The 25,062-nt window shown below is 46.9% G+C and overlaps 1 protein-coding gene across 1 annotated transcript in view; it reads right to left on the bottom strand.

Moving 5' to 3' along the window:
• The window catches only part of ERGIC1 (endoplasmic reticulum-golgi intermediate compartment 1), a 104,327-nt gene that overhangs the window by 62,815 nt on the left and 16,450 nt on the right, over nt 1–25,062 (bottom strand). Inside the window, exon 2 of the mRNA XM_054038204.1 lies at nt 5,782–5,843. Coding sequence (XP_053894179.1) covers nt 5,782–5,843 — 62 coding nt within the window. The remainder of the gene's footprint in view (nt 1–5,781; nt 5,844–25,062) is intronic.

Raw genomic sequence — 25,062 nt, forward strand, 5'->3', positions numbered from 1 at the left:
TGCAAAGCTGCGCGTGTCAGATTATACCTCTCCCCAATATTGGGTTTCTAGCGGTTAGTGACGGGCACTGCCCTGCAGGAGTACGGGTGTGATTCCCAGTCATTGTAAAGGACCTATTTCTTATTTGTGAGACAGCAGGGATAGAGTAGTAAGCATTAACACTGTGCAAGAATCAGGGGACTGCTGTTCAAGGCTACATCCTACTTCTACTCAGAGATTTCTAACATGTGTCACGGATCAGCTGGTTCTATTTAAAGAAGGAAATGGATGAGAAGGAGAAACAACTGTCTTATCTGTTTCTGGAAGGGAATATTTGAATGAATGAGAGCTCTTTGGCTAACACTGCTAGAGGAACCAGTGGCTTTGGCACTAGAGATCCCAAACAAACCTGTCCACCTCTGCCCCAATACCTGAGGTGGTGCTTTAAATGTTTCTTCCTCCCTCTTAATTGCAATCAGCAGGTCCTCATTGCACTTCCTCTCCAACTTCAAGGTCACCCCAATTCAGAGCAGGCAGAGCAGCCTCTCAGCAGAAGCTTTCCACTTGTGACTCTGTTGAAGTAGTGATGGCTAAGCATATGGCACTTATACTCTTCAGGGAATCTACAGCTACATCAGCGGTCATTGGAAACTCATGGACTCTGGGTGCTGGCTTCTCCTCAGTGGGACTCAGGCAGGCTTCACCAACAGCAGCACTGTGGTGGTTTTCATCCGAGTACTTCCTCACTACAGGTACAGTCACACTCCCACTGAAGTCAGTGGGAGGGTTGTAAAGTACGTGCAAGCACGGGCAGGCTGCCGGGCAGTACAGCATCAGCCATTTACTGTTCATGGACTGCTTGAGGAAGGAGATATCTGAGGAGGTTGTCAAACCCTCCCTCTACACCACTGCCAGAAATGCCTGGTCCACAGAGAATAATCAAAAGGTAGACAGACACCAAAGAAACGCATCAGCTGGCTCCTGAACATCCCCGGTGTTTTAATGTGCTCCTGCCCATTGTATCAAGATAGGCTACCCACACTCCCATCAGACAGGGATGGACTTCAGCACTTCCCATGTTGGATGCTTCTGTCTCCCAGAACCTGATCAGCTCAACATTCCCTAGTGCAGGCAGCATGGAGACACCAAACCTTCCAATCAGCTGCCATAGTGAGAAGCGGCATTTTACAACCCAAAAGTGACTGTGGGAGTTTGGCTGACAAACACGTTTCTATTCCAGAAAGCTTCAGCACCATGCGAGTTCCCTTCCAGAGGCAACACTGGACCAGTGCCTATGTAGCAATTACATGGAAAGTGCAGGACTATAAGCAATCAGCTGCTACAAACTGTTTTAGAACTTCAAGCAAGTTAGATGTCCAGAGATGCAACCATAGTCATTTCATCTATTCTAGTACCATAGTCATTTCTTTTATTCTGGTGCCCTGGTAAAAATTCTTTATGGGGAATTAATCCCCCACCACACACGCAATCCCCTAAATAAGATTATTACAACCAAAATCTCATAAAATATTTATCACAAAATCCTGCTGTCCTGACAGGCTGCAAACTGGCACATTATACCCTAAGTAGGGCAGTTGGCTTGTCTCACTCCTGACTTCCATAAAAAGCCTGCAAAGCTTAGAGATGCTGGTTTTACAATCAAGAGTCACAGGCTGAGTCAGAGAGGCAGCCCATTGAGAAGGCTGTATACAGAGATCACCACACACAGAGGTGCCAGCTGGTTTTGTATGTTGACCACCTGACTGGTGTAAGCTTTCCAATCCCCTCCACACCAGGAGGGTGGCAGGCAGGAGATGTGAAGTGGTTAGAGAGGAACCTGTCAAAGGAAAGGAAGGCTTGATAAGCCAGATACAGGGGGAAATGAGTCAGTTAATCATTTTAGTAAGATTCCTGGCCTCCAAAGTTTTCCATGACAAACTTACTGCACTAATCAAATGTCACAGATCAGAGAGGGGCACACTATCCCAGCTCTAAAAAAGTTTTTTTAAAAGCTCCTTTTCAGGTGATACAGAGAGAACTGCACTATGGGACAAGCTCCCAAACGGAATCAAGATGAGGTGTGGGACTGTCACTTCCCAAATGGAAGGGAAGTTTTGGGGCCTTGACACACTCTAAGAGTCCCCTCCTAACAACAGATCTTACGGGCCTCCAAACTTATCAACAGGTTCATGCAGACCTTATGGCTGTGCTTGTTGGGGAGAGGGGGGTGTCTATGCAAACTACTGTCCTGGCACATTGGGAATAATCTTAGCAGTTGCACCATCACTACAGGAGGGCAGGGTCAATGCTGGAGGACTCAGTGTTTGGGAGAGCCAGAGAGGCATGGAGCCTCTGGAGAAAAATGGTTCAGTGACACCAAATGTTTGGTAAAACAACTCATCCCATCTTTGGTCAGGAGTCTCCCTGGCTCACACAGCCCTTCGCTTCACATCCTTCTGATTCACTGTCACTGACTCCACCAAGGGATATGACATCACTTGTGTCAGAAATGAATACAGGGCCACTGACCCAATCTCCGAGGGTGAGTGAATGGGCCACAACTACGTGATCAAAGGGAGTCAGTGTGAAACGGAACAGGAAAGCCGCATTAGGCATCTAATTACAAATTTGGCAGGATCAGCTAGATCTGTATTTACCACTCCACGCAGAGCACTCAGTGATAATGATGGTGTGAAATTACATTACTCAGTCAATTTGAAAAAGGAGGAAGGAAGAAGAAAGGCCCAAGGCAAGAAATTTACATCAACCAAAAACTATGCACAGATACATAGGGTGGGGAGTGGATTGTTATAGGTAGGGTCCTACCAAATTCATGGTCATAGGATTTTTAAAATTGTATATTTCATGATTTCAGGTATTTAAATCTGAAATTTCACGGTGTTGTAATTGTAGGGGTCCTGATCCAAAAGTGGTGGATGGCCAAGGTTATTGTAGGGGAGATTGTAGTACTGCTACCCTTACTTCTGTGCTGCTGCTGGAGGCGGTGCTACCATCAGAGCTGGGTGGCTGGAGAGCCACAGCTGCTGGCTGGGAGCCCAGCGCTGAAGGCAGAGCCGCCATCAGCCACAGCGCAGAAGTAAGGATGGCACGGTATGATATCGCCACCCCCTGCAACTCCCTTTTGGGTCAGGATCACAATTTGAGAAATGCTGGTCTCCCCCTGTGAAATCTGTATAGTATAGTGTAAAAGCACACAAAAGACCAGATTTCATAGGGGGAGACCAGGATTTGTCAAATTGGGAGTTCTGACCCAAAAGGGAGTTGCAGGGGGGTGGCAAAGTTATTTTAGGGGGATTGCGGTATTGTCACCCTTACTTCTCTGCTGCTGCCAAATTTCACGGGGGGAGACCAGATTTCATGGTCCATGACACATTTTTCATGGCCAGGAATTTGGTAGGACCCTAGTTATAGGCAAAGTGAAAAATAAAAACAAAAAAATTGCAGAAAATAAGTCATACTGGGCTCTCTTCTCCTCGCCAGCTCCATCTCTGATCCCAGAGGAATCCCATCTTTATTGCCACCCCACCACCCCAGCTCTCTCCTGACTGATAACAGCGATTGTGAAATGCTAAGGAAGGTTAAAGAGGCTACAAGAGCATAAAGCACAATAATAATGGGTGATTTCGGCTGGCCTCTTATTGATTGGGTAAATGTCACATCAGGGCATAATGAAGAGTTAAAATTTTTAGATACCATAATGACTGCTTCATGGAGCAGCTAATCCTGGAACCCACAAGGGGAGAGGCAATTCTTGATTTAGTCCTAAGTGGAGCACAGCATTTGGTTCAATAGGTGACTATAGCTGAACAGCTCGGTAATAGTGACCATCATCTAATTAACTTTAACATCCTTGTAGGGGACAGAATACCAAAGAGACTCAACGCTAAAAATAGGAACGATATAAAAATAAGACCACTTGTTAGATGGAAATTAAATGGAGCTGCCACAAAGGTAAAACGCCTGCAAACAGCATGGGGACTAGTTAGAAAGACCATGACAAAGACGCAAACTAAATGCATATCTCAAATCAGAAGAGACAATAAAAGGACCAAAAGAATCCCACTCTGGCTAAACAGCAGAGTAATGAAAGCCAGTAGAGGCAAAAAAGCATCCTTTAAAATTTGGAAGTCAAATCCTACATGCACAAACTCTGGCAGATAAAATGTAAAAGTACAATAAGACAGGCCAAGAAGGAATTTGAGAAGCAACTTATTTAAGATGCAAAATCTAGTAGTAAGGTTTTGAGTTTTTTTTTTTTTTTTTTTTTTTTTTTTGAAAGTATATCAGAAACAGGAAGCCTGACAAACCAGCAGTGGAGCCACTAGACAACCAAGGTGTTAAAAGAGCACTCAAAGAAGACAAGGCCATTGCAGAGAAGCTAAATGAGTTCTTTGTATTGATCTTCACTGCAGAGAATGTGCAGGAAGATTCCCATATGAGCGCTGTTCTTTTTGGGTGACAAATATGCAGTATTGTCCCACATTGTAGGGGGCAAATTGGTAGAAACTATAGTAAAGAACAGAATTTTCAGATACATAAGTATTTGTTGGGGAAGAGTCAATATGGCTTTTGTAAAGGGAAGTCATACCTCACCAATCTATTAGAGCTCTTTGAGAGAGTCAACAATCATGTGTATAAGGCTGATCCAGTTGATATAGTATGTCTGGATTTTCAAAAAGCCTATGACAAGGTCCCTCATCAAAGGCTCTTAAGGAAATTAAGTAGTCATAGGATAACAGGGAAGATCCTCTCCTGGATCAGTAACTGGTTAAAACATAGGAAAGAAAGGGTAGAAATAAATGATCAGTTTTCACAATGGAGAGAGGCGTCTATATTGGAACCTGTGCTGTTTAACATATTCATTAAATGATCCAGAAAAGTGATCAATTAATGATCCAGAAGTGGCAAAGTCTCCAGATTATACAAAATTATTTAAGCTAGCTGAGTCCAAAGCTAGGGTTGTCAGGTGTTCCTAGAGGCATCCATCCAGTCAGCACAGCTGACTGTTGGCTGCAGTAACCGGCCTCCATCACTCGGGGGTAGGAAGAGCAGCAGCTGCAGCCACATGGAAGAGCTACTCAGCTGCTGACACCTGACAGAGAGCAGTGGCTGGTGGGGGGGCGGGGGGGGGGAGGGCCCTCTCCACCCCCCCCCTTCTGCCCCGATTGCCCCAGCCCTTGCCCCTTGCTACCGGGACTGATCCCTCCCTGCCCCAGCCCCTTGCTCTGGGGACCAACCCCCCGCTGTGCCCCAATTGGGCAGGTGGGCAGGCTCCACGTCAGCTCCTCCCAGCCTGGCTCTGCAGGCAGCTGGTGAGTTCTGGGAGTGTGGGGAGTGAGTGGGGCCAGGGGGGTGGTGGTGGTGGTGGAGAGCAAGTGACAGAGGGAGGAGAGAAGAGAAGTGAGCAGGGGGTGAGGCGTTGAGGGAAGAGGCGGGGCAAGAATTGAAAAGTCTGTTTGGAGAGGCACGCACCCATCAAGGGAGAGAGCTAGCAGCTCCCCATCTACTTCAGCCCGTGTCACAGTTAAATGGCCTGCTTTTAACAGCTCCCTTTTTGCCATTTTCTGTCCGTGTGGTTCTAAAACAAATTGCCTTCAGGGGCTATTCAGCTCCTCCATACAAGAGCACAGACTGGACACAGCAAGCTGCCTCAGCCACAGAAGATGTCTTTTCTCATGTGTTTAATATCCCTTTAAAAATCAGACCTTTTAGAGGGAGGCCAGAAGAAATACTAATTTTAGACTGGGGTATGCCCAGGAGGCAATGAGAGCTGGTACTTACTAATAGCTCCTGTGTAGGTTGGCTGTGTGAGGTCTTTTGGCACCTTCCTGTAGATATCAAACCTGAAAGAGGAAAAGCAACAGCCATAAAACAGGTGGAATATTTCAATATACTTCATGTCCCTGCAGGGTTCAATGATGCTCAGGATTTTTCCATTCAGGTTTCCAACACCATTTTTCATTTTGCAGAAGGGCATGGAAAAAAAAAAAAAAACACACAAAGCCCTTTCCTTTTGTACAGTTATGTAACTAAGCTACTTTTTGGCTCCATCTTTGCAAGCTCCCTCCTCTACCTCCCTTGCCTTGCTCTCATGGGTCTCTGCACTCTAGCTAGTTAGCTAGCACTGGAGGGAAATAGATTATGGTGGACAAATTATAGACCATTGTCAATGATGTCATCAGAAAGAGTATTCTTTTCCCTTTTCAAATTTTTTGTATTCAAACTATGGGCTCATGAATGCAAGGAACCCAGTACGAACCAGGCAGGCTCTCCACACACATGCTCACGCCCAAAACTCCCCTGTCCTTACCTGCAGCACCCACTTTGGACAGGGATGGAATATCAGACAGGCTGCTAATGTCATGGGACTGGGCAGTCATTTTGGAGGTACTGACAAGCATACCCAGGGACTAGGAGAAGAATACATACTTCATTTAGAGAAATAAAGTTTTGAATCCAGATCTCTGGAGACTAAACGCCTGCACATTAACCGACTAGGCCCAGACTTTTTCTGCTTTTCACAGAAAATTAAAGAATAGGTCTGTTAAGACTGAAAACAGAAGAGTTCCTTTCACCCAGTGGATTCAGGTGGAACAGGGAGCAGGTATTTAGATCTTCCCCAGCTGAAATCATGAAAAACGAAGAAAGGTGACATGGCAGCAGAGATTCATGGAAGAAGCCTGGAAAACACTCCAGGGAGCTCTGGCTTCAGTTGCCAGGAAATTTAAGGGGCAACATTCATCCAGTTGACTTCAGTGGAGTTACACCAAGGTTGTATGTGCTACGATGAGACACACGTAAACGACTGCCAGATAATCCATAAAGCAACTTGTAACTTGTGTTTGGTGGGGGGAAAAGCTGCAAACACTGATCTCCCAGCAATAATTAAAAAAAGATCAAGGTATTGAAGTAAGAAACCTATATTTGGACAACAGATATTGGGAGAGAAACCAGCAACGCATTTTGCTTCCTCCCCCAAGAAAAGAAAACTAGTTTAATATTAAACCATTATTTCTATTCAGTCATGTCTTTTAATATCAACATGGCTCAGCTTTGCTATTTTAAACTCCCATAGTTAAACTTTCACTGCCTTGTGATCATGGCTATATAATTTCCAATCAACTTGTGCTCCATCATGCCCTGCTACAATGCAGGTCTGACATCAGATTTTCCAAGACTCAATAAAAATTAATTAGTCCATTAAAAAAAAAAAAACCCACACCCTGAAGTGACGGGTTTTTTAGCCTTGGGGTTTTTTGTTTGTTTGTTTTTTAATTCCCTAGTGGTGCATGAGGTTTGATGCTTCACCCTGAAGTCCTTGTCTCCAGCTGCAGTGAGATAGAGAAGACCTTTCCAATCCCAAACTGGACACTATAATAACCTGCATTTTCACAGAGAGAAGATACAAGGCTAAGATTCATTTTTCCACTCTCTCTTTGATTTTCTAAAATTCAATAGGTAGCTTCCTTTTAAAATACTAGCTAAAGTATTTTGTTTATAGTCAACCTCAGTATTTATCTAAGAGTCTCAAAGCACTTCACAGCACCCTGTGAGGTAAGGAAGCATCATCATCCCCATTTTCCAGATGGGGGGGGACACAGTGGTACAGAGAAGTTAAATGACTTGCACAAGGTGACACGACAAACTTGGCAAAGCCAGAAAAAGTCTTCCACTCTAGCCATTAGCTGCCATGGCCTTGCTGTATTTTATCTACCCACTCTGGACTAGTTTAATTAATCTATGGGCCAGCCGCACTTAACTAGCCTCCCACCTAGAGGGGATCTCTTGTTGATCACTGAGAGCTCAGGGTGGAAGACTTTCACTCTGCTGCTGCAATCTGTGCTATGCCTATTATGGGTCAGAGGCCACCAGCTCCAAGATTACCTATCCAGCACCTTTCACTAGCACCAAATCTGCTATTTTGGGGGGGGGGGGGAGTTCGAAGACAACTAGAATGCCTTTTTGGATTCTTTCATCATTAGTCTGACTAGAACATCAATATAACAAGCTCTTTAGCCACCACCTGGAGGCAGAATGGGTTAACAAAGACTAGCACCTGCCTGCCACAGACCTTTCTATTGTTTAATTTTATCTGGGATTCAAAGTTGGGGGTGATGGTTTGGAAGGGAGAGAGGGAGGAGAAACAGGAAAGTACAATAATAAAAATAATCTTATGGTTAAGGCCCTGGGAACATCACGGATCCAGGTTCAATGCCTGACTAAGCCACAGAACAAATCACTTAATCATCCGGTATCCCAGTTACCCACCTGTGAAATCCTCCCCTGGTGTGCTGAGAGGCTAAACTCATTAGTGCCTGTGAGGTGCTCAGATACTGCACCAATGGGGCCACATACATACACAGCAGGAACTGCCCTCCCTTGCCAGCTTTTGCTCATACGTGATGTAACTAACAGAGCATGCTGTGCTGGAGGCTTATAGCACTACACATTTTTATTACTCTAATCACTGCAACCCCTAAACACATTACTAATGCTCCTGAACTAAACAGCCCATTTATGGGTTTGCAGCCACCCTGAGAACATCTGGAAAGTGCTGTTTACATTCTTTCCACACACACCAAAGCAACAGCAGCAGCAGATGATAAAGTGACCCAGAACAGCTGATGACATCATGGTCTCACAGGAGGAGGAAATAACTGAACTTCCTGCTCATGGCCCATTAAACGCTCAACACTGGCGTCGTCTCACTGAAATCACAATAATGGATTGGCAAGGCGAGAAAGTCAATGGAGAGGGAGGCAGAGCAAGGGCTTTGGAGTGTTACTGAACAACTGGAAAATAGGAAATAGTTCTATGCTGAATGTAGTAAAGCCACCGCCATGTGTACACTATAAAAGGAAGCGTGTTTTTAGAGTGAGACGTGTTCACTAGTTTTAAAGTTATGACCCATCGCAGGGTAAAAATAAATGCAGAATATACGTGAAAAGCTGCTTTCAAAATAGCGCCCTCTCCCATTTTAGTCACCTAAGTGGCACCCACCTCCTAATGGCCTCTTTACACTCCCCTCCCCCTCCAAAACCAAATATTTTTAGACTTATTTATACAGGAAATCTCTAAAGAGGGACAGAGTCAAAGGTGGTGGGACAAACCACCAACATAAACTGACCTGTGACCTGTCATGCGCATTTATTTGCTGGCTGTAATCACCTACTGAAAAAGAAATCTAGCCTCTCCATTTTCGACGCTGCTTCAGTTGCGTTCCCCATCCTCTCCCATTTAATAAAATCATAACTAGAGACAGAACTGAGCCAAAATTCTGGATCTTAACATTACTCAACTCTGCGAGCCTTTGGAGCCAGATCCAGACTTCAGGACCCAAGCCTCTCTGATCACAACACTTTGTACCGCTATAGTATCGGTTACGTGAGAATCTCAAAGCATTTTACAAACATTTCATACCCAAGCACGGCACAACAGACAAAGTGCACGAAGAAAATCAAGCCCCGGCCTGAGGAGCTCACAGTCTGAAGACACATTATGTCTACACAGCATTTTGGAGCTCAAGGAAGCAAGCATCAGAGCCCAGGTCAACCGATTCAGCCTAGCAGGGCTCATGCTCGTGCTCTAAAAATAGCTCTGTGGACAGTGCTTTGATGTTTCAGTTCAGGCTGGAGCTTGGGCTTTGAAAGCCGGGGAGAGGGACAGGTTTCAGAGCCCGAGCTCCAGCCCACGCTGCAACTTCAAAGCAAAGTCTAAACAGCTATTTTTAGAGCTCTAGCATGAGCCCTGCTACCCAGAGTCTGTTGACCCATGCTGGGAGGCTCACTCCCGTGGACTCCAAAATGCTATATAGACGTACCCATATGCATAGTGCAGTACAGAGCAAAGTCAATGGATTGCATCTGATAAGAGGAATGCTTTGTGGACCTGGCACGCTTTTAGAAGGGGAGAGGAAGGGTTCCCATAACAAACAGTGGAGGAAGGACACACAGCGTGGTGAGAGGCGCTTGGATTGTAGGCAGGAAGGAGAGCTTAGGGAGGTAGTACAAGCTTTAACTTCACATTGGGCGAATGCCGATACATGGCCTGAGTAGCAGAAAAGGCAGGTGAACTAGGCAACTACATTTAGGGTTGGAGCAGGATGCTGCAGCGGTCAAGACAGAAAGCAGCCCTGGCAGCAGGGACCACGAGAGGGATGGGTTAGAAGATCTGGAGAGAAAACACAACACAATTAGCCAGCAGAACTCAAGACTACAGAGAAGTCATTGAGGCCAAGAGCCTAGCAGGAATGGGGTGGGGGTGAGGGGAAAAGAGATTGGAGATGTATAAATAAGCCTAACTTATCTGTGCAAGTGCTCACAAATTTGGAAGACATTATGCTCTAGATCATAAAGGTTTATAAGCCAACCACTAAATATAAATAATTATTCCTATAGCACCTAGGGCCCCATTGCACTAGGCTTACAATCTATATCTGGCAATGATCCTGGATGGAGGCCACCTCTGGAAGAAAAGTTGCAATACCTGGCATTGTCCTTGGTAGCAAGCAAGTCTATTATGGGGGATCCCCAATGATGGAATATTGGTCCTGTGATGGATCTGTGCACGGACCATTTACAATTGGTCACAGATTGCCTACTCAGGAAGTCCATCAGGCCAGTGGCTCTCAACCTTTCCAGACTATTCTACTCCTTTCAGGAGTCTGATTTGTCTTGCATACCCCCAAGTTTCAGCTCACTTAAAACTACTTGCTTACAAAATCAGACATAAAAATATAAAAGTGTCCCAGCACACTATTACGGGAAAATTGCTTACTTTCTTATTTTTACCATATAATTATAAAATAAATCAATTGGAATATAAATATTGTACTTACATTTCAGTGTATTGTTTATAGAGCAGTACAAACAAGTCATTGTCTGTACAAAATTTTAGTTTGTACTGACTTCCCTAGTACATTTTATGTAGCCTGTTGTAAAATTAGGCAAATATCTAGATGAGTTGATGTACCCTCTGGAAGACCTCTGCATACCCTTAGGGGTACTGCTACCCCCAATTGAGAACCACTGCACTAGGCTATCACTGACTCCTAGGAGGTGCAGGGACTTTGGGGTTGCTGCACTCACACTTCGAGGGTGAAATCATACCACAGGGATGTCAGCTACCAGCCCTTGGGTCACTCTCAGAAGATAGAAGACAGACATCCCTGCTTGATGCCAGAGGGAAGGCGTAATCTAGCAACAGCGAAGAATACACAACTTTTTGAACAGAGGTGTTGTGGAATAATGTTTCAGCTCCAGTCCTGGGCACCTCTCTGGTACGGACTATGTCTCTGGAGGGAATCTCAATAATTCTGTGAGGGCATATCACTGACTCTTAATTGGTATGATCTGCATCTAAGTCTGTACTAGTTCACAGTGCATCATTCCTGCCCTAATAGCAGACTTCAACCCCTTGTCCTTGGAGCGAAGCTTCTCCCCTCCTTACAGGACATCTCCCTATGCCTGAATCCATGCTTGGGCTCTACTCAGCTCTCTTTCAGTCTCACCTTTGTCAGCTCTGATAACGACATTGTTGGCATCAGGAGTGCTGGCCCTGAGACCAGCGCTGGCATAAAGGCAACTCGTGCTGGGGCAGTCAGTGCAGCTGGTGCCAATTCTGACTGCATCTTCTTTCCTGCCTTCCTTTCGTTGAACCCTAAGGCAGTGTGTGTGCTCACAGAAGCAGTCACTGAAAAAGACCCTTTCAGTCATTTTTTGGAGGCAGTCACCTCCTCTGAGTCTGAAGTGACAAGTGTATCGAATGTTTGAGTAGATGCAGTTTCAATCACATGTCCCTAGATGTACGAGCTCTCAAAAGAGAAGGATTTACACACTGAGCACCTATCTGGGATGTGACTCTGCCACAGAGAGAACAGGCATCAACTGTGCCCATCAACCGGAAGGCGAGTCCATTGCAGGCTGGGCAGGATTCAAACTCAGATGATTTGGAGTCTGCCACATTAGTTGGCATGAAGCACTTTACCCCACTGTACAGAGAAGTGTACAGGGATTTTTGGGGTGGGAGGAATGTATATTACTGACCTGACACTTGCACAGCAGCTGCCAATCCAAAGGCCACACCATTGGTAAGTGGCATGTAAACACCTCAGAGGTGGTACACCTTAGAGCAGTGGTTCCCAAACTGAGGTTCGTGAATCCCTGGGGGTTCGCGAAATGTTACAGGGGGTTCTCGGGGAAGAATTCCCTAATGGCGGACAGAGCTGGCCCTAGGGACACCAGACAGCAGGGGGCCAGCAGCCCGGAGCCTTGGACTGCCAAGAGCTAAGCAGATCAAAACAAGCATCTCTCTCACACTGAGGAGATTTAAACTTCAAGACTCCTTATAAGAAATGGAAAAGGAGGTGGATATATTTTGCTGTTTTTAAAATTAAATAGGCAGCTAGTATTGTTTTTAAAATTATTATGAAGAACAAGTTTAAGCTTTGTTGTAACGTGTGTTGTTTGTCTGAACTGCTCAAGACCTGAATGCTTGTGTAGGAGGAACTCTTTGAGTTGGCTTCTTAAATACCTTCATGCTGTTTCACATCTGATACTGCTTGATGAAACATAGGAGTGTTGTCCTAGAACAGGCTTATTCAAAGTGATACAAGCTGCAAAACTGAGAACTTGGAAGAGTGTTGCTGTTTTCATAATGTAATAAAAATACTGTAATTATCAATAATAATTCATAATAAATAGTGTGTAATAAGCATGTCATAAAAACAAATTTTATATTTCCCAGATCACTACTTTTATATTTCATACTCAGGTAAAGGAGAAAATCCCCGGAAACATTCATTTTTAGGAGGGGGTTCGCGAGACTTGACATTTTAGTGAAAGGGGTTCACAGGTTGCTAAAGTTTGGGAACCACTGCCTTAGAGCTTTTGTAATAGTGACATGAAATTCTGCAATAACACCCCTTTAGGATACGGTGATCTTCGTACACAAAAAAAAAAGAAGTGCAGACCTAAGAGTGTGAGAAGTGGCAACAAAGGAAAAGAAATCAAGCTGTCTGGTGGGTAAGTATTAGCAGCACTGCAGCAAAGGGGACCCTTGGCATCTGGAGGAATTTATTTGACGGGAATCAAGATGTTCTCCTCCCTACATCTAGACGAGTATCTCTGGGTACATCTGTCACGGAGTATTGGGGGACTCAGGGCCCTGCACCCCCGGCTTCCTGCGATTCACCATGACTCTCAGCCAGCCAGTAAAGCAGAAGGTTTATTTGGATGACAGGAATACAGTCCAAGACAGGTCTTGCAGGCACAGACAATAGGGCCCCCCCCTCAGTTAGGTCCAGCTTGGGGTCCCAGGGCATCCCAGCCCCCCCTTGGGAGGACAGAGCCATCTCTGCCTCCCAGCCATCTCTCCAGCCCGCTTCCAACACTCTGCCTTCAGCGACCCCTCCCACAGCCTTTGTTCAGTTTCCCGGGCCAAGGTGTCACCTGGCCTCCAACCCCTTCCTGGGTTCTCATGTTACACACTCAGGTATTCTCCTTCGGGCAGTCTACCATCCCCCAATGCAGACTATCCTAGCCACACTCCCCTGTCAGCATTCACAGACCACAGTAAGAACAGTCCCAGTTCGTCACATCTCTCCCCGCTTCGAGACCGAACTGAGCAGGGTCACTTTAGCCAGTGACCCGGGGAAGTTAGAACCTACCCCCGTTCCCATGGATGCCCCCGCATCTCTCCCATTCCTTGGTGAGAATTACACCAGGCCCCTCCAGTTTCATGCCCCCCCTTAGGTCGGGGGTGCTTGATGGCACTCGCAGTTCGCATGTGGGAAGGTTTATGCGGCCTGTGCCCTTTTCCCACCCCAATACCCCTGGGGTTCCAACTGGGCTGTGGTCTTCTCCCAGCGCTCCAGTCTGGAGGTCTGTGCTTTGGGCTCTCTTGGTTTAGAGCCGCCCTTTTAACCTTGGCCACCCTCCGGAAAGGATCCTTTATGCTGGGCAAGGGTCCTAAAGCTGTTTTCCCCTTGTCCCGGGCCTTCCTCCCCCTCTGACAGGGGTCACAGGATCCGCAGTACTGTCGGACAGTAACAAAGACCCCAGGCCAGTAAAAGCTCCGTAGCAGCCTCTGCTGGGTATGCCAGGTTCCCTGGTGCCCTGAGAGGGGAATGTCATGGGCCCGGCACAGCAGCTGGCGGCGATACTTCTGGGGTACCACCAGCTGCCTCCTGATCCCCCCTGACTCCATTTTCCCTGGGGGAGCCCATTCTCGGTACAGGAACCCCTTCTCCCACAGGAACCTTTTCCGGCCACCTCGTCCCATGGTCTGTACCGCATCGAGGTCGGCCAGGTCCCTTATCTTCCGCAAGGAGGGATCTCTCTGCAACTCGGCCTGGAACTCAGCAGCTGGGACAGGGATGGCCACCTGCTCTTTCTCGCCGGCTGGGTCTGAAGCTGCAGCCTCCCTGAGCCGTGTCCCTGGGCGTTCCCTTCCCACCAGGTTAGGGTCCTGCGCCTCAGGGAAGGCACCCCCGCCCCAAGGCCAGGGCGCAGTGCCCCTCGCCAGCTCTGACTGCGGGTCACAACCAGTGCCTTTTGGGGGTTGCTTGGCCAGTTCTCCAGGTCCCCCCCCCCATCAACACCTCAGTGGGCAAATACGGGTGTACCCCCACATCCTTGGGGCCCTCCTTGGCCCCCCACTTCAGGTGTACCCTTGCCACGGGCACTTTGACTGGTGTCCCACCCACCCCCGTCAGGGTCAGGTAGGTGTTGGGCACCACCACCTCGGGCCGGGCCAGCGTCACCTCTGCGCCCGTATCCCAGTATCCATTGACCTTCCTCCCATCCACCTCCAGGGGAACAAGGTACTCTCTCCGGAAGGACAGCCCCGCGCCTACCGTATAAACCAAAAACCCTGAGTCTGGAGCATCCAGCCCCCCAGAGGAGCTGGCCTGGAGCTCTCCTCCCTCCTTAGCAGGTGGTACTCTGCCAGCCCCCCTTCCCTGGGAATGCTGCCTCTCGCCGGGCTGGGTCTCTACCCAGTCAACCCTCTGTGGGTTCAGTCTGCTCAGTCTGTCCCTGAGCCTAGGGCACTGGGCCTGTATGTGGCCTTTCTGGCCACAGTGGTAGCAGCCCATGTCCCATGGGTCCCCTTGAGTGGGTCGGATGGTCCTGACGCCGGATGTTCCCCTTTGATGGGGTTTTTCTGTGTTTTCCCACGGGGAGGTCCCATGGTGACTCTCTCTCTACGTTGTGGTGGGACTGTTCCTTTGGGACTCCTCCCTGTTATCTCCTGACCAGCTCTTTACAAACTCATCGGCCAGCCGGCCTGCACGTCGCGGGTTCTCTGGCTTTCTGTCCACCAACCACAGCCTCAGGTTGGATGGGCACCGCTCATACAGTTGCTCCAGTACCAGCAGTTTGACCAGGTCCTCCTTCGTCTGGGCCCCATCAGCCCACTTGCTGGCGTATCCTTCCATGCGGACGGCTAGTTGCAGATATGAGATCTCAGGGGTTTTATCCTGACTCCGGAACCTTTCCCGGTACATCTCAGGAGTCAGCCCAAACTCATGTAGCAGGGCCTTTTTGAATAGTTCGTAGTCCCCTTTCTCTGCCTCTTCCAGTTGGCGGTACAATGCCACGGCTTTGGGGTCCAGTAAGGGGGTAAGGACCCGGAGTCTGTCCGCGGGATCAACCCGGTGCAGCTCACAGGCCGTCTCAAAGGCATCCAGGAAGTCATCCATGTCCTCCCCCTCCTTGCGTGGGGCCAGGATGCACTTATCAAAGCTCTGTGCAGTCCTGGGTCCCCCCTCACTCACCGCAGCCGGGGGTTCGCTGCCCTTCAGTCTCGCCAGTTCCAGTTCATGCTGATGCTGTCTCTTCATGCTGTCTCTGTCTCTCTTCATGCTGTCTCTGTCTCACGATCCTCCAGCTCTCTCAGTTTCAGCTCTTTCTCCCATTCCAGCCAATTCCGCTCCACGGATGCCGAACGTCGCCGGGAGGATCCTCTGCTGGCCAGCGAGCTTCGCCGGGAGGATCCCCTGCTGGCCGGGGGGGGTCACGGCGCCCTCGGTATTTGCTGGGCTCCTCCCCACCCTTCCCCTAGGCATAGGAAGGAGGGGTCTCGGGAAGCCCTCAGCAGCCGGCTGACCACTCCCAGCTGGGACAGACACTGGTGCCTGCGCTGCATTTGCCAGGCTGCTTCCCTGAGACACAGGGATCAGTTCATTTGCGCGATCTTCCGCCTCCAGCTGGGCAATGAGCTGTTCTTTGGTGAGCCTCCCACTGCGCAGCCCCCTCTGCTTGCACAGCTCCACCAGGTCGCTCTTAAGCCGCTTAGCATATATCTTCCTGCTGGCCACTCACCGGCCTGTGTGCTCACAGCTCCCCACAGTTCCCAGGGAGACCCCTAGTGTGCCAGCCCTTCTCGAGGTCACCACCTCTCTGCCAGGGTCGAGCTGCAGACTCCTCCGCCCCTGGGACCACTCGCTGCGATTCCCCCGGGGGACCCTGTTACTGCAAAAGTCCTTCTCGCTGGTCACACACTCCCAGGGGTAATAACCGTCTCTCTCTCACTCTTCAGCACGCCTGGTCCCCGTCAATCCCCCTTCGTTTTACTGCTCCCCAGTCACTTACTGCAGGAAGCGCCGTCCACGGGGTGCAGTAGATCCCGCCGCTGCCACCAGCTGTCACGGAGTATTGGGGGACTCAGGGCCCTGCACCCCCGGCTTCCTGCGATTCACCATGACTCTCAGCCAGCCAGTAAAGCAGAAGGTTTATTTGGATGACAGGAATACAGTCCAAGACAGGTCTTGCAGGCACAGACAACAGGGCCCCCCCTCAGTTAGGTCCAGCTTGGGGTCCCAGGGCATCCCAGCCCCCCCTTGGGAGGTCAGAGCCATATCTGCCTCCCAGCCATCTCTCCAGCCCGCTTCCAACACTCTGCGTCCAGCAACCCCTCCCACAGCCTTTGTTCAGTTTCCCGGGCCAAGGTGTCACCTGGCCTCCAACCCCTTCCTGGGTTCTCATGTTACACACTCAGGTATTCTCCTTCGGGCAGTCTACCATCCCCCAATGCAGACTATCCTAGCCACACTCCCCTGTCAGCATTCGCAGACCACAGTAAGAACAGTCCCAGTTCGTCACAACATCTTCACTCTATTTTAAAACCCGTGGAAGTGAATCACGGAGCTTGAGTCTGCTGATTTGGAGTTACGCTTTTGCACTAAACACACCTGTGCAGACTTTGTGCTTGTGATCTGAACTCCACCCCTACCGCAGGCTTCAGAGCATATGCTGTAGCCCAAGCCCAAATGTCTACACAGCTGTTTTTAGCACCGTAGTGTGAGCCTTGCAAGCCTGAGTCTGTGTCTGTAGACCCGGGCGCTAAGACTTGCGGCCACATGTTTAAAAACTCACTGTAGACATAGGAGCTGTTCCTGTCAATGCATGCAGGAATAGTGAGGTTTGCAGATCCCCTCATTGGACCTGGAAGAGCACACTAGTGGCCCCACTATAAAGGAATGCACATGGGGAGAACAGAATAGCAGCCTCCATACCAGAAAGGGCAAGCGATGCTGAGCATGCCACCCGACCCAGCCTTTCAGAGTAGTTAAGAGACTCTCGGGGTCATTCTATTTCCACGTACTAGTGAATCATTCTGGTGAGTCACTACAGAGAGACATTAAATTCCTTAACCACCTACTCTCAGCAAGTCCGCAGACAAAACTGAGGTTGGGGGAGGAGGAAGATGTACACACACATCTACGCTTGTTTACTGAATTTTGGAGCGTGGAAGAGATGTTCTACTTTTTGTTTATAGGACTGCGTTTTATATCCCACAAAATTATCTCAGCAGCCAAGCAAAACCACAACACACACAACCCAGTTGCAGAACAGAATTCACACACCAGCAAATACTACCAACGTCTTAACTAAATGATGAAATTTGCAAAGAGAGGATTCCCTTACCCCGCCATGCCACCCCATTTCATATGATTCAGATTTGACTTTAATGCTTACAGTGGGATGAGTTGTTTTTTTTTTCCCCACTACAAGTGAAGTGTATTTTTCCAAAGCAGAATTGTATATTAAAGATCAGCTTCCCCTTCCCCATCCATCTGCTTTTTGATAGACACTGGCCCCAGAGTGGTTGGTCTTGAATTAGCACAACATGTACTGAGAAAGGAAGATGCCTAGGAGATGTGGTCAGGTCATTGTTCTTCCCCTATTCCCCATGCTAAGAGTGGTTGTCCATTTCATTAGGGCAAATTATGTATCTGATGTCACTGAAATGAAGAAAAAAAAAAACTGATTACACTGGGGCTGATGTATCTATGGCCGTCAGCGAAACTGTCATAAACCAAGCCACCTGAATTCCATGCCTATAAGAACATAAGAATGTGGATGGTGAAAGAACCATGGAGTCTCCACTTTCTGCAGTAACCAGCTCCTGGCAATAGTACTTCTCATCCAGAAATGAATTCATCCTGGATTTAGAAGAACAGGGTCAGGTCAAGTTTCGCCTGAAATACAGGCTGCATTAAGACAAGCTCTTTACAAAACTTCACACCATGAAAAATGTTTATTTTATTCTTCCCCCACAACAACGGCAACCCAAGCACCATACCACCATGCTAGTCCAGGAGTACCTGAAAGTAAAACGGACTAGTCTCTTTTAATTGGGTGAAGTGAAAGGAATGCAAATGCACAGTCAAATAATAAATTTGTAAAGTCTTTCCATTTTAATAAACAAAGGTGGTATTTGTAAGGATTTTTAAGTCAGAGTGTCCCTGCTAATTAGTTGAATATTAATAATCCCTAGACATCACCTACTGTGTGTGTTAACTATCCTCTGGATGAAAATGTCAGACAATTTTGGGCAAGAGTACAATAGGACAGAGAAAAAAGTACGACTGTGTGCAGCAGCTATAGTCATAGTTAAGCAGGTCAGTAAATTCCTGGTGTGTCTCATCACTCTCAAAGCCCACATTAGCACAGAGTGAAAAAAACAAATTTACAATAATCAATAACCTTGGGATCAGTCTGTCAAGACGAAAAAGGTGACATTTGCTGAATCAATCTGTGAATTTCTTTAGCAATGAATTCTTAACTTTCTAGTATCACAGATTTTACAGTCAAAATTTGCTTTCAAATAATATTTGAGCTAAACATTTGGTTGACCAAGTTGAGCTGGAAATTCAAGTAGAGTTCAAAAACTGAAGATTTTATTGAGTTAAGGTACGAAAATGGATAATGCAAGCATTACAATATTCCCCGGGTTAGGATATTTCAGTATCAAATTCAGGCTGCCCCCACATTTTCATTGGGCTGCACACAGTTGTACTGACAATGCAGAACGGTACTGTAGGCGTTTGTGTTCCACCATGCATGCTGTGTTCTTGAGGCCTGGTGCTGGCAGAGAGCTACCCACTCATCCTGGGTAGGGAGCTATGTCCCTTCCATCACAATCCCTGGTTCTGCAATATAAATAGGCTGGGCAGATTTGATTTAAATAACTAGTGATTGGTAAAGGTTGATTTCACCTGACACACTGAAATAGATGAAAAAAGTCTATTGGTAACAGTTGGCAGGTGCTTCTAGAGCCTGCAGGGATCCAGCTTCACTGGCCCCGTGACAGCATCACTGGCCCCCTCTGCAGCCATGGTCACTGGCTCACCGGAGCCATCCCCAGGAAAGGGCCATTCAGCAGTGGGGTGGCCTCCCATGCAGCAGGAGGCGTGTCCTCCTCACAGTCCTGGCCAGGGGTCTCTGCTCTGCCAAGCCAGGACCCTCACCGTGTGCCTGCAGGAAACTGGTGTCACCGACCCTGTGGCCGTGCAGGGAGCCCCCTGCAGCACCACTGTGAAAGTTTATTTAAAGATAAAAATCAAAAAAACAACAACTAAGGTTAAAAATAGAAATTAATAATTAACCATCAAAATTTACAAAAAATAAAAAATGAATTCCGCCAGCCCAATATATATAAGGCCTCCAGAGGAATAGACAGAAAACCTGGTAAGAGAAAAAACAACTGTCAAACTTAATAGTTTGAACTGCCCCAAGAGATTTTTGGTTCAGGAACAATCTCAATCCTCTTGCATCCTCCCTGGGTAGAATAAACTATACTGAGTCACGGATAGGCTCCTGCTCAGGGAGAGGGGATGTTGGTGGTCAACAAGGTGGTGATGGTGGTGGTGATGGGGACGACAGCTGCAACATACACAGAACAAGGTTGTTTAAATAAAAAGAGACACACGACTCTATGCTAGTCATGCTGAGACTGCTGCCTGGGCAGAAGTGCTCAAACATCAGGCGGGAGTCATGCAGCTCACTGTAGTGAAGTGTGTAATGAGGGTGGTGGAAAACCCACTTCACAGTGACACATCCGCACTCAAGAGGGAAGCTGAAGAGTCATCGAGCCCACACACTGCAAGGGCACTACAGTCTGTCATGACAGAACTCAGACCTCTCTAGGGCTGGTTATTGGCATTTCCTAATGGGAGGCCCCTGGGACTCCCCCACATCACTGTCTGCACAGGGTTATTTCACCCCTACGCAGTGGGAAGGGGAACAAGAACAAGAAGAGCACTGCATTTTCTGAACTCATTCACAACCGTTTTCATATCACAGGACCATTTATACACCGAGAAAGCAAGCTCCAAAACCTGGCACACTTGCTGTCACTGAATGTTTAGCCCATACTATCCAGGATAAAAAATAAAATAAAACCAGGTTAGGAAACCGTCTTTAAAAAGTTTCATCCAAGCGCAATTTTGTTGCCAGCATGGAGGGGGCACATTTGGTTAAAGCCATTTTCAGAACCTGGTTGCTCTTAGGCCCTTACCCCTGGATGGAACTGTGCTATTTACGACTTTGTTCAGAAATAGTTGGCACAGCTCTGCTCCTGTGTAGGTTCATAACATTGCAAAAGAGAAGGTTTCAATGAATTCAACATGCATGAAGTAGATTTTGTTAAACAAAGCCTACGGGGGACACAATCAGCTTGAAATCTAGTCACTTAAAAAAAAGTATGATTACAAATAGTTTCAGGTGAAACAGGTATTTGCCCTTGGATCCCCTGGCCCTTTTTTGTCGCCTTACAGACATTTGGGGGAACGGTCGGACACACACACACACACACAAATGCAACTCTGTAGCTGTGTGAAAGAGCCACACCAACAGGGGATGTTACTATAAAAAGGAGAAATGCAATAAACCTGATAATACATAATCACTTTATCAACTCATAATGTAAAATTAAAAAATATAAAAATATTTCAATCTACTTTAGTTCTAGTAACTTTCGTTCTTGTTTCACCTATTAATATTACATTTTCAGACAGAAATGTGGTTTTTAAATTGACAAGTGTTCCGTTCACCTAAACTGGCAGTTTCCTTTTTGCTTACAAACCAGACAGTTTTTCTCTCTTTAGAAGCACTCAAGGGCATTTGGATTGGATTTTTGACAGACCTTCATACCAAGAAAGAAGATTCAGATCTATGGAACCAAAGAATCCAGATTCATGGAACGAAAGAAAGATGAAATGTTATACAACTGCGCTAGCAGTAATCTCTTGAATAGAACTGGATAGTGCATCCATCTCAAATACTGGCTTTTCCCTATTGCTCCCTCACCCGGTCAAATCTTTCCTGCAAACCAGAGAAGATGTGTGTGCATGTTCATGTATTCATGTCCATCCTTGTTGGGTGACCAGATGTCCCGATTTTATAGGGACAGTCCTGATTTTTGGGTCTTTTTCTTATATAGGCTCCTATTACCCCCCACCCCCATCCCGATTTTTCACACTTGCTGTCTGGTCACTCTAATCCTTGACAGTCAGATTAAGGGAGAAACCTCCAAACACCAAAAGCCTCATTGCAAACCAAAAAGAGCTGAACCAAACAGTGTTTTTCCACAGACCTCATATCAAGAATCCAGCAATGCTTGAGTATAATGTTTCCTTTTTACAAAACGTTTGAATGATAAAAATGCAGCTAGGCATATGCCACTGCCTGGCTGACATGACAGGGAGCATGCTCATTTCTTACAGAGAGCTCACTCATTAAACATACTGCTCAGTAATTGGGAGATGTGAGGAGGAAAAGACTAACACAGTACTATACATTTAACTTGCCATATCCATGCTACATAAGTGTTACACCCACATGCCTCCTTAAAATGAACGTCTCATTGTTCTTGGACATAGATTCCTAGTTGGCACAGTGAAGTCAAACAGCTTAAGTGTCCACTGTAGCATTCTCTTCAGATGGTCCGGAAAATTCTGTGATGTGGTGTTTCTCCCAGAGCAGGGGTATTCACTGAAGAGACCAACAGTCAACAGGCCAGGGCTGCCCAGAGCGGGGGGGGGGGGGGGGGGGGGGGGTTTGGGGGAGGGGAGCAGGCCCTAGGCCCCGGGCCCCACAAGCCCTGGCCAAGAATCCCTTCCCTGGCTACTCAGCTGGCAGCAATCCGGGTCTTCGCCGGCACTTTGGCGGCGGATCCTTCAGTGCTGCCAAAGATGCGGAGCGAGGGAAGGACATGACGACAACTCGGAGCGCCGCCCGGTGAGTACAAGCGCCGTAGTGGGTGGCACCTTTTTTTTTTTTTTCTGTTCACTCCCCTGCTTTGCCCCAGGCCCTTTGAATCCTCTGGGCGGCCCTGCAACAGGCTGCAGTGGATGAGAAGGCAAAGATATATAAAACTGCAGCCACACAAATGCAGCTCTTGATCATCTTCAATATGGAGGTGCTGCATGCAGTGACTCTGGCTTCTAACAGGCCAAAGAGCACCAACTGATGCTCATCTGTAGTTTCTCTGTGAACACTTAAACTTTGCAAAAAGAACAGGAGTACTTGTGGCACCTTAGCGACTAACATTTATTTGAGCATAAGCTTTCATGGGGTACAGCCCACTTCATCGGATGCATAGAATGGAACATATAGTAAGGAGATATATATACACACATACAGAGAACATGAAAAGGTGGGAGTTGCCCTACCAACTCTAAGAGGCTAATTAATTAAGATGAGCAATTATCAGCAAGAGAAAAAACCCTTTTGTAGTGATAATCAAGATGGCCCATTTCAGACAGTTTGACAAGAAGGTGTGAGGATACTTAACATGGGGGAAAATAGATTCAATGTGTGTAATGGCTCATCCATTCCCAGTCTCTATTCAAGCCTAAATTGATGGTATCTAGTTTGCATATTAATTCAAGTTGAGCAGTTTCTCGTTGGAGTCTGTTTTTGAAGACTTTCTGTTACAAGATTGCCACCTTTAAGTCTGTTACTGAGTGACCAGAGAGGTTGAAGTGTTCTCCTACTGGTTTTTGAATGTTATGATTCCTGATGGTCAGATTTGTGTCCATTTATTCTTTTTTGTGGAGACTGTCCGGTTTGGCCAATGTACATGGCAGAGGGGCATTGCTGGCACATGATGGCATATATCACATTTGTAGATATGCAGGTGAACGAGCCCCTGATGGCGTGGCTGATGTGATTAGGTCCTATGATGATGTCACTTGAATAGATATGTGGACAGAGTTGGCATCGGGCTTTGTTGCAAGGATAGGTTCCTGGGTTAATGTTTTTGTTCTGTGGTGTGTGGCTGCTGGTTAGTATTTGCTTCAGGTTGGGGGGGCTATCGGTAAGCGAGGACAGGTCTGTCTTCCAAGTTCTGTCAGAGTGAGGGATCATCTTTCAGGATAGGTTGTATATCTCTGATGATGCACTGGAGAGGTTTTAGATGGGGGCTGAAGGTGACGGCTAGTGGCGTTCTGTTATTTTCTTTGTTGGGTCTCTCCTGTAGTAGGTGACTTCTGGGTACTCTTCTGGCTCTGTCAATCTATTTTTTCACTTCAGCAGGTGGGTATTGTACTTGTAAGAACGCTTGATAGAGATCTTGAAGGTGCTTGTCTCTGTCTGAGGGATTGGAGCAAATGCAGTTGTATCTTAGAACTTGGCTGTAGACAATGGATCGTGTGGTGTGTCCTGGATGGAAGCTGGAGGCTGGTAGGTAAGTATAGTGGTCAGTAGGTTTCCGGTATAGGGGGTATTTATGTGACCAAAAGAATAAATGGACACACATCTGACATCAGGAATCATAACATTCAGAAACCAGTAGGAGAACACTTCGACCTCTCTGGTCACTCAGTAACAGACTCCCACCTTTTCATGTTCTGTGTGTGTGTGTGTGTGTGTCTGTGTATATATAATCTCCTTACCATATATTCCATTCTATGCATCCGATGAAGTGGGCTTTAGCCCATGAAAGCTTATGCTCAAATAAATTTGTTAGTTTCTAAGGTGTTCTTTTTGCAGATATAGACTAACACGGCTGCTACTCTGAAACTTAAACTTTGGCTTGTTTATAATTAGTTTTTAGATCACATCCTTCTAGACTACAAAACCATCTGTAATTATTCCATGTAACAACTGCGTAAGGACAAAGCTCAACAACAACTGCTGCTGAACTCGACCAAGAAACTATTTCTATTCAGCTGTCATGGAAGAGACACAAATCATCTTTAAAAATGAAGTGAAGAGGATGAATTTAGCCTCAAAACAAGAAAAAACAGAATCTTAGGGTTTGTCAGCCTCCCCTCCACCCAATGAACCATCCTCGCCAACTGCTGTCTCTGCCTCCTTCCCTGGGCATTTCTATTCCACTGTTGTATCATGAGCATGCCACTCAGAAAGCGGAGTTGGGTCGATCAATCCAGATGTCATACACCCAGCCAGGACAGATAATCAACTCTCCCAAGATCAGTGTAGTTGTTCCTATTTTTATATTTGCCATTTCACGATACAGGAGATGCATTAGCAATTCATCAAGTCAGACATCTGTGTAACACACAGGCTGTTTTTGAGGGAAAATTAAGCAACCACAATCCCAATTTAGAAAGCATTTATAAGAATATTCGTTCAGGGGGATTTCTGTTCAGGTGAAGTGAGCTGAAATGATGGCCCTACAGAATCAAGTTCTCCATTTGTCTACCGAACAGGCTGCCCCTACACAGCCACCACCACCTCAATATTTTTTCTGGAGGAAGCACCTCTAGCACCAAGAAAGGAGTTCACTGACCATGGCTCATTCAGACTCTGC

This window comes from Malaclemys terrapin, chromosome 8, assembly GCF_027887155.1.
Source record: "Malaclemys terrapin pileata isolate rMalTer1 chromosome 8, rMalTer1.hap1, whole genome shotgun sequence".
NCBI lineage: Eukaryota > Metazoa > Chordata > Testudines > Emydidae > Malaclemys > Malaclemys terrapin.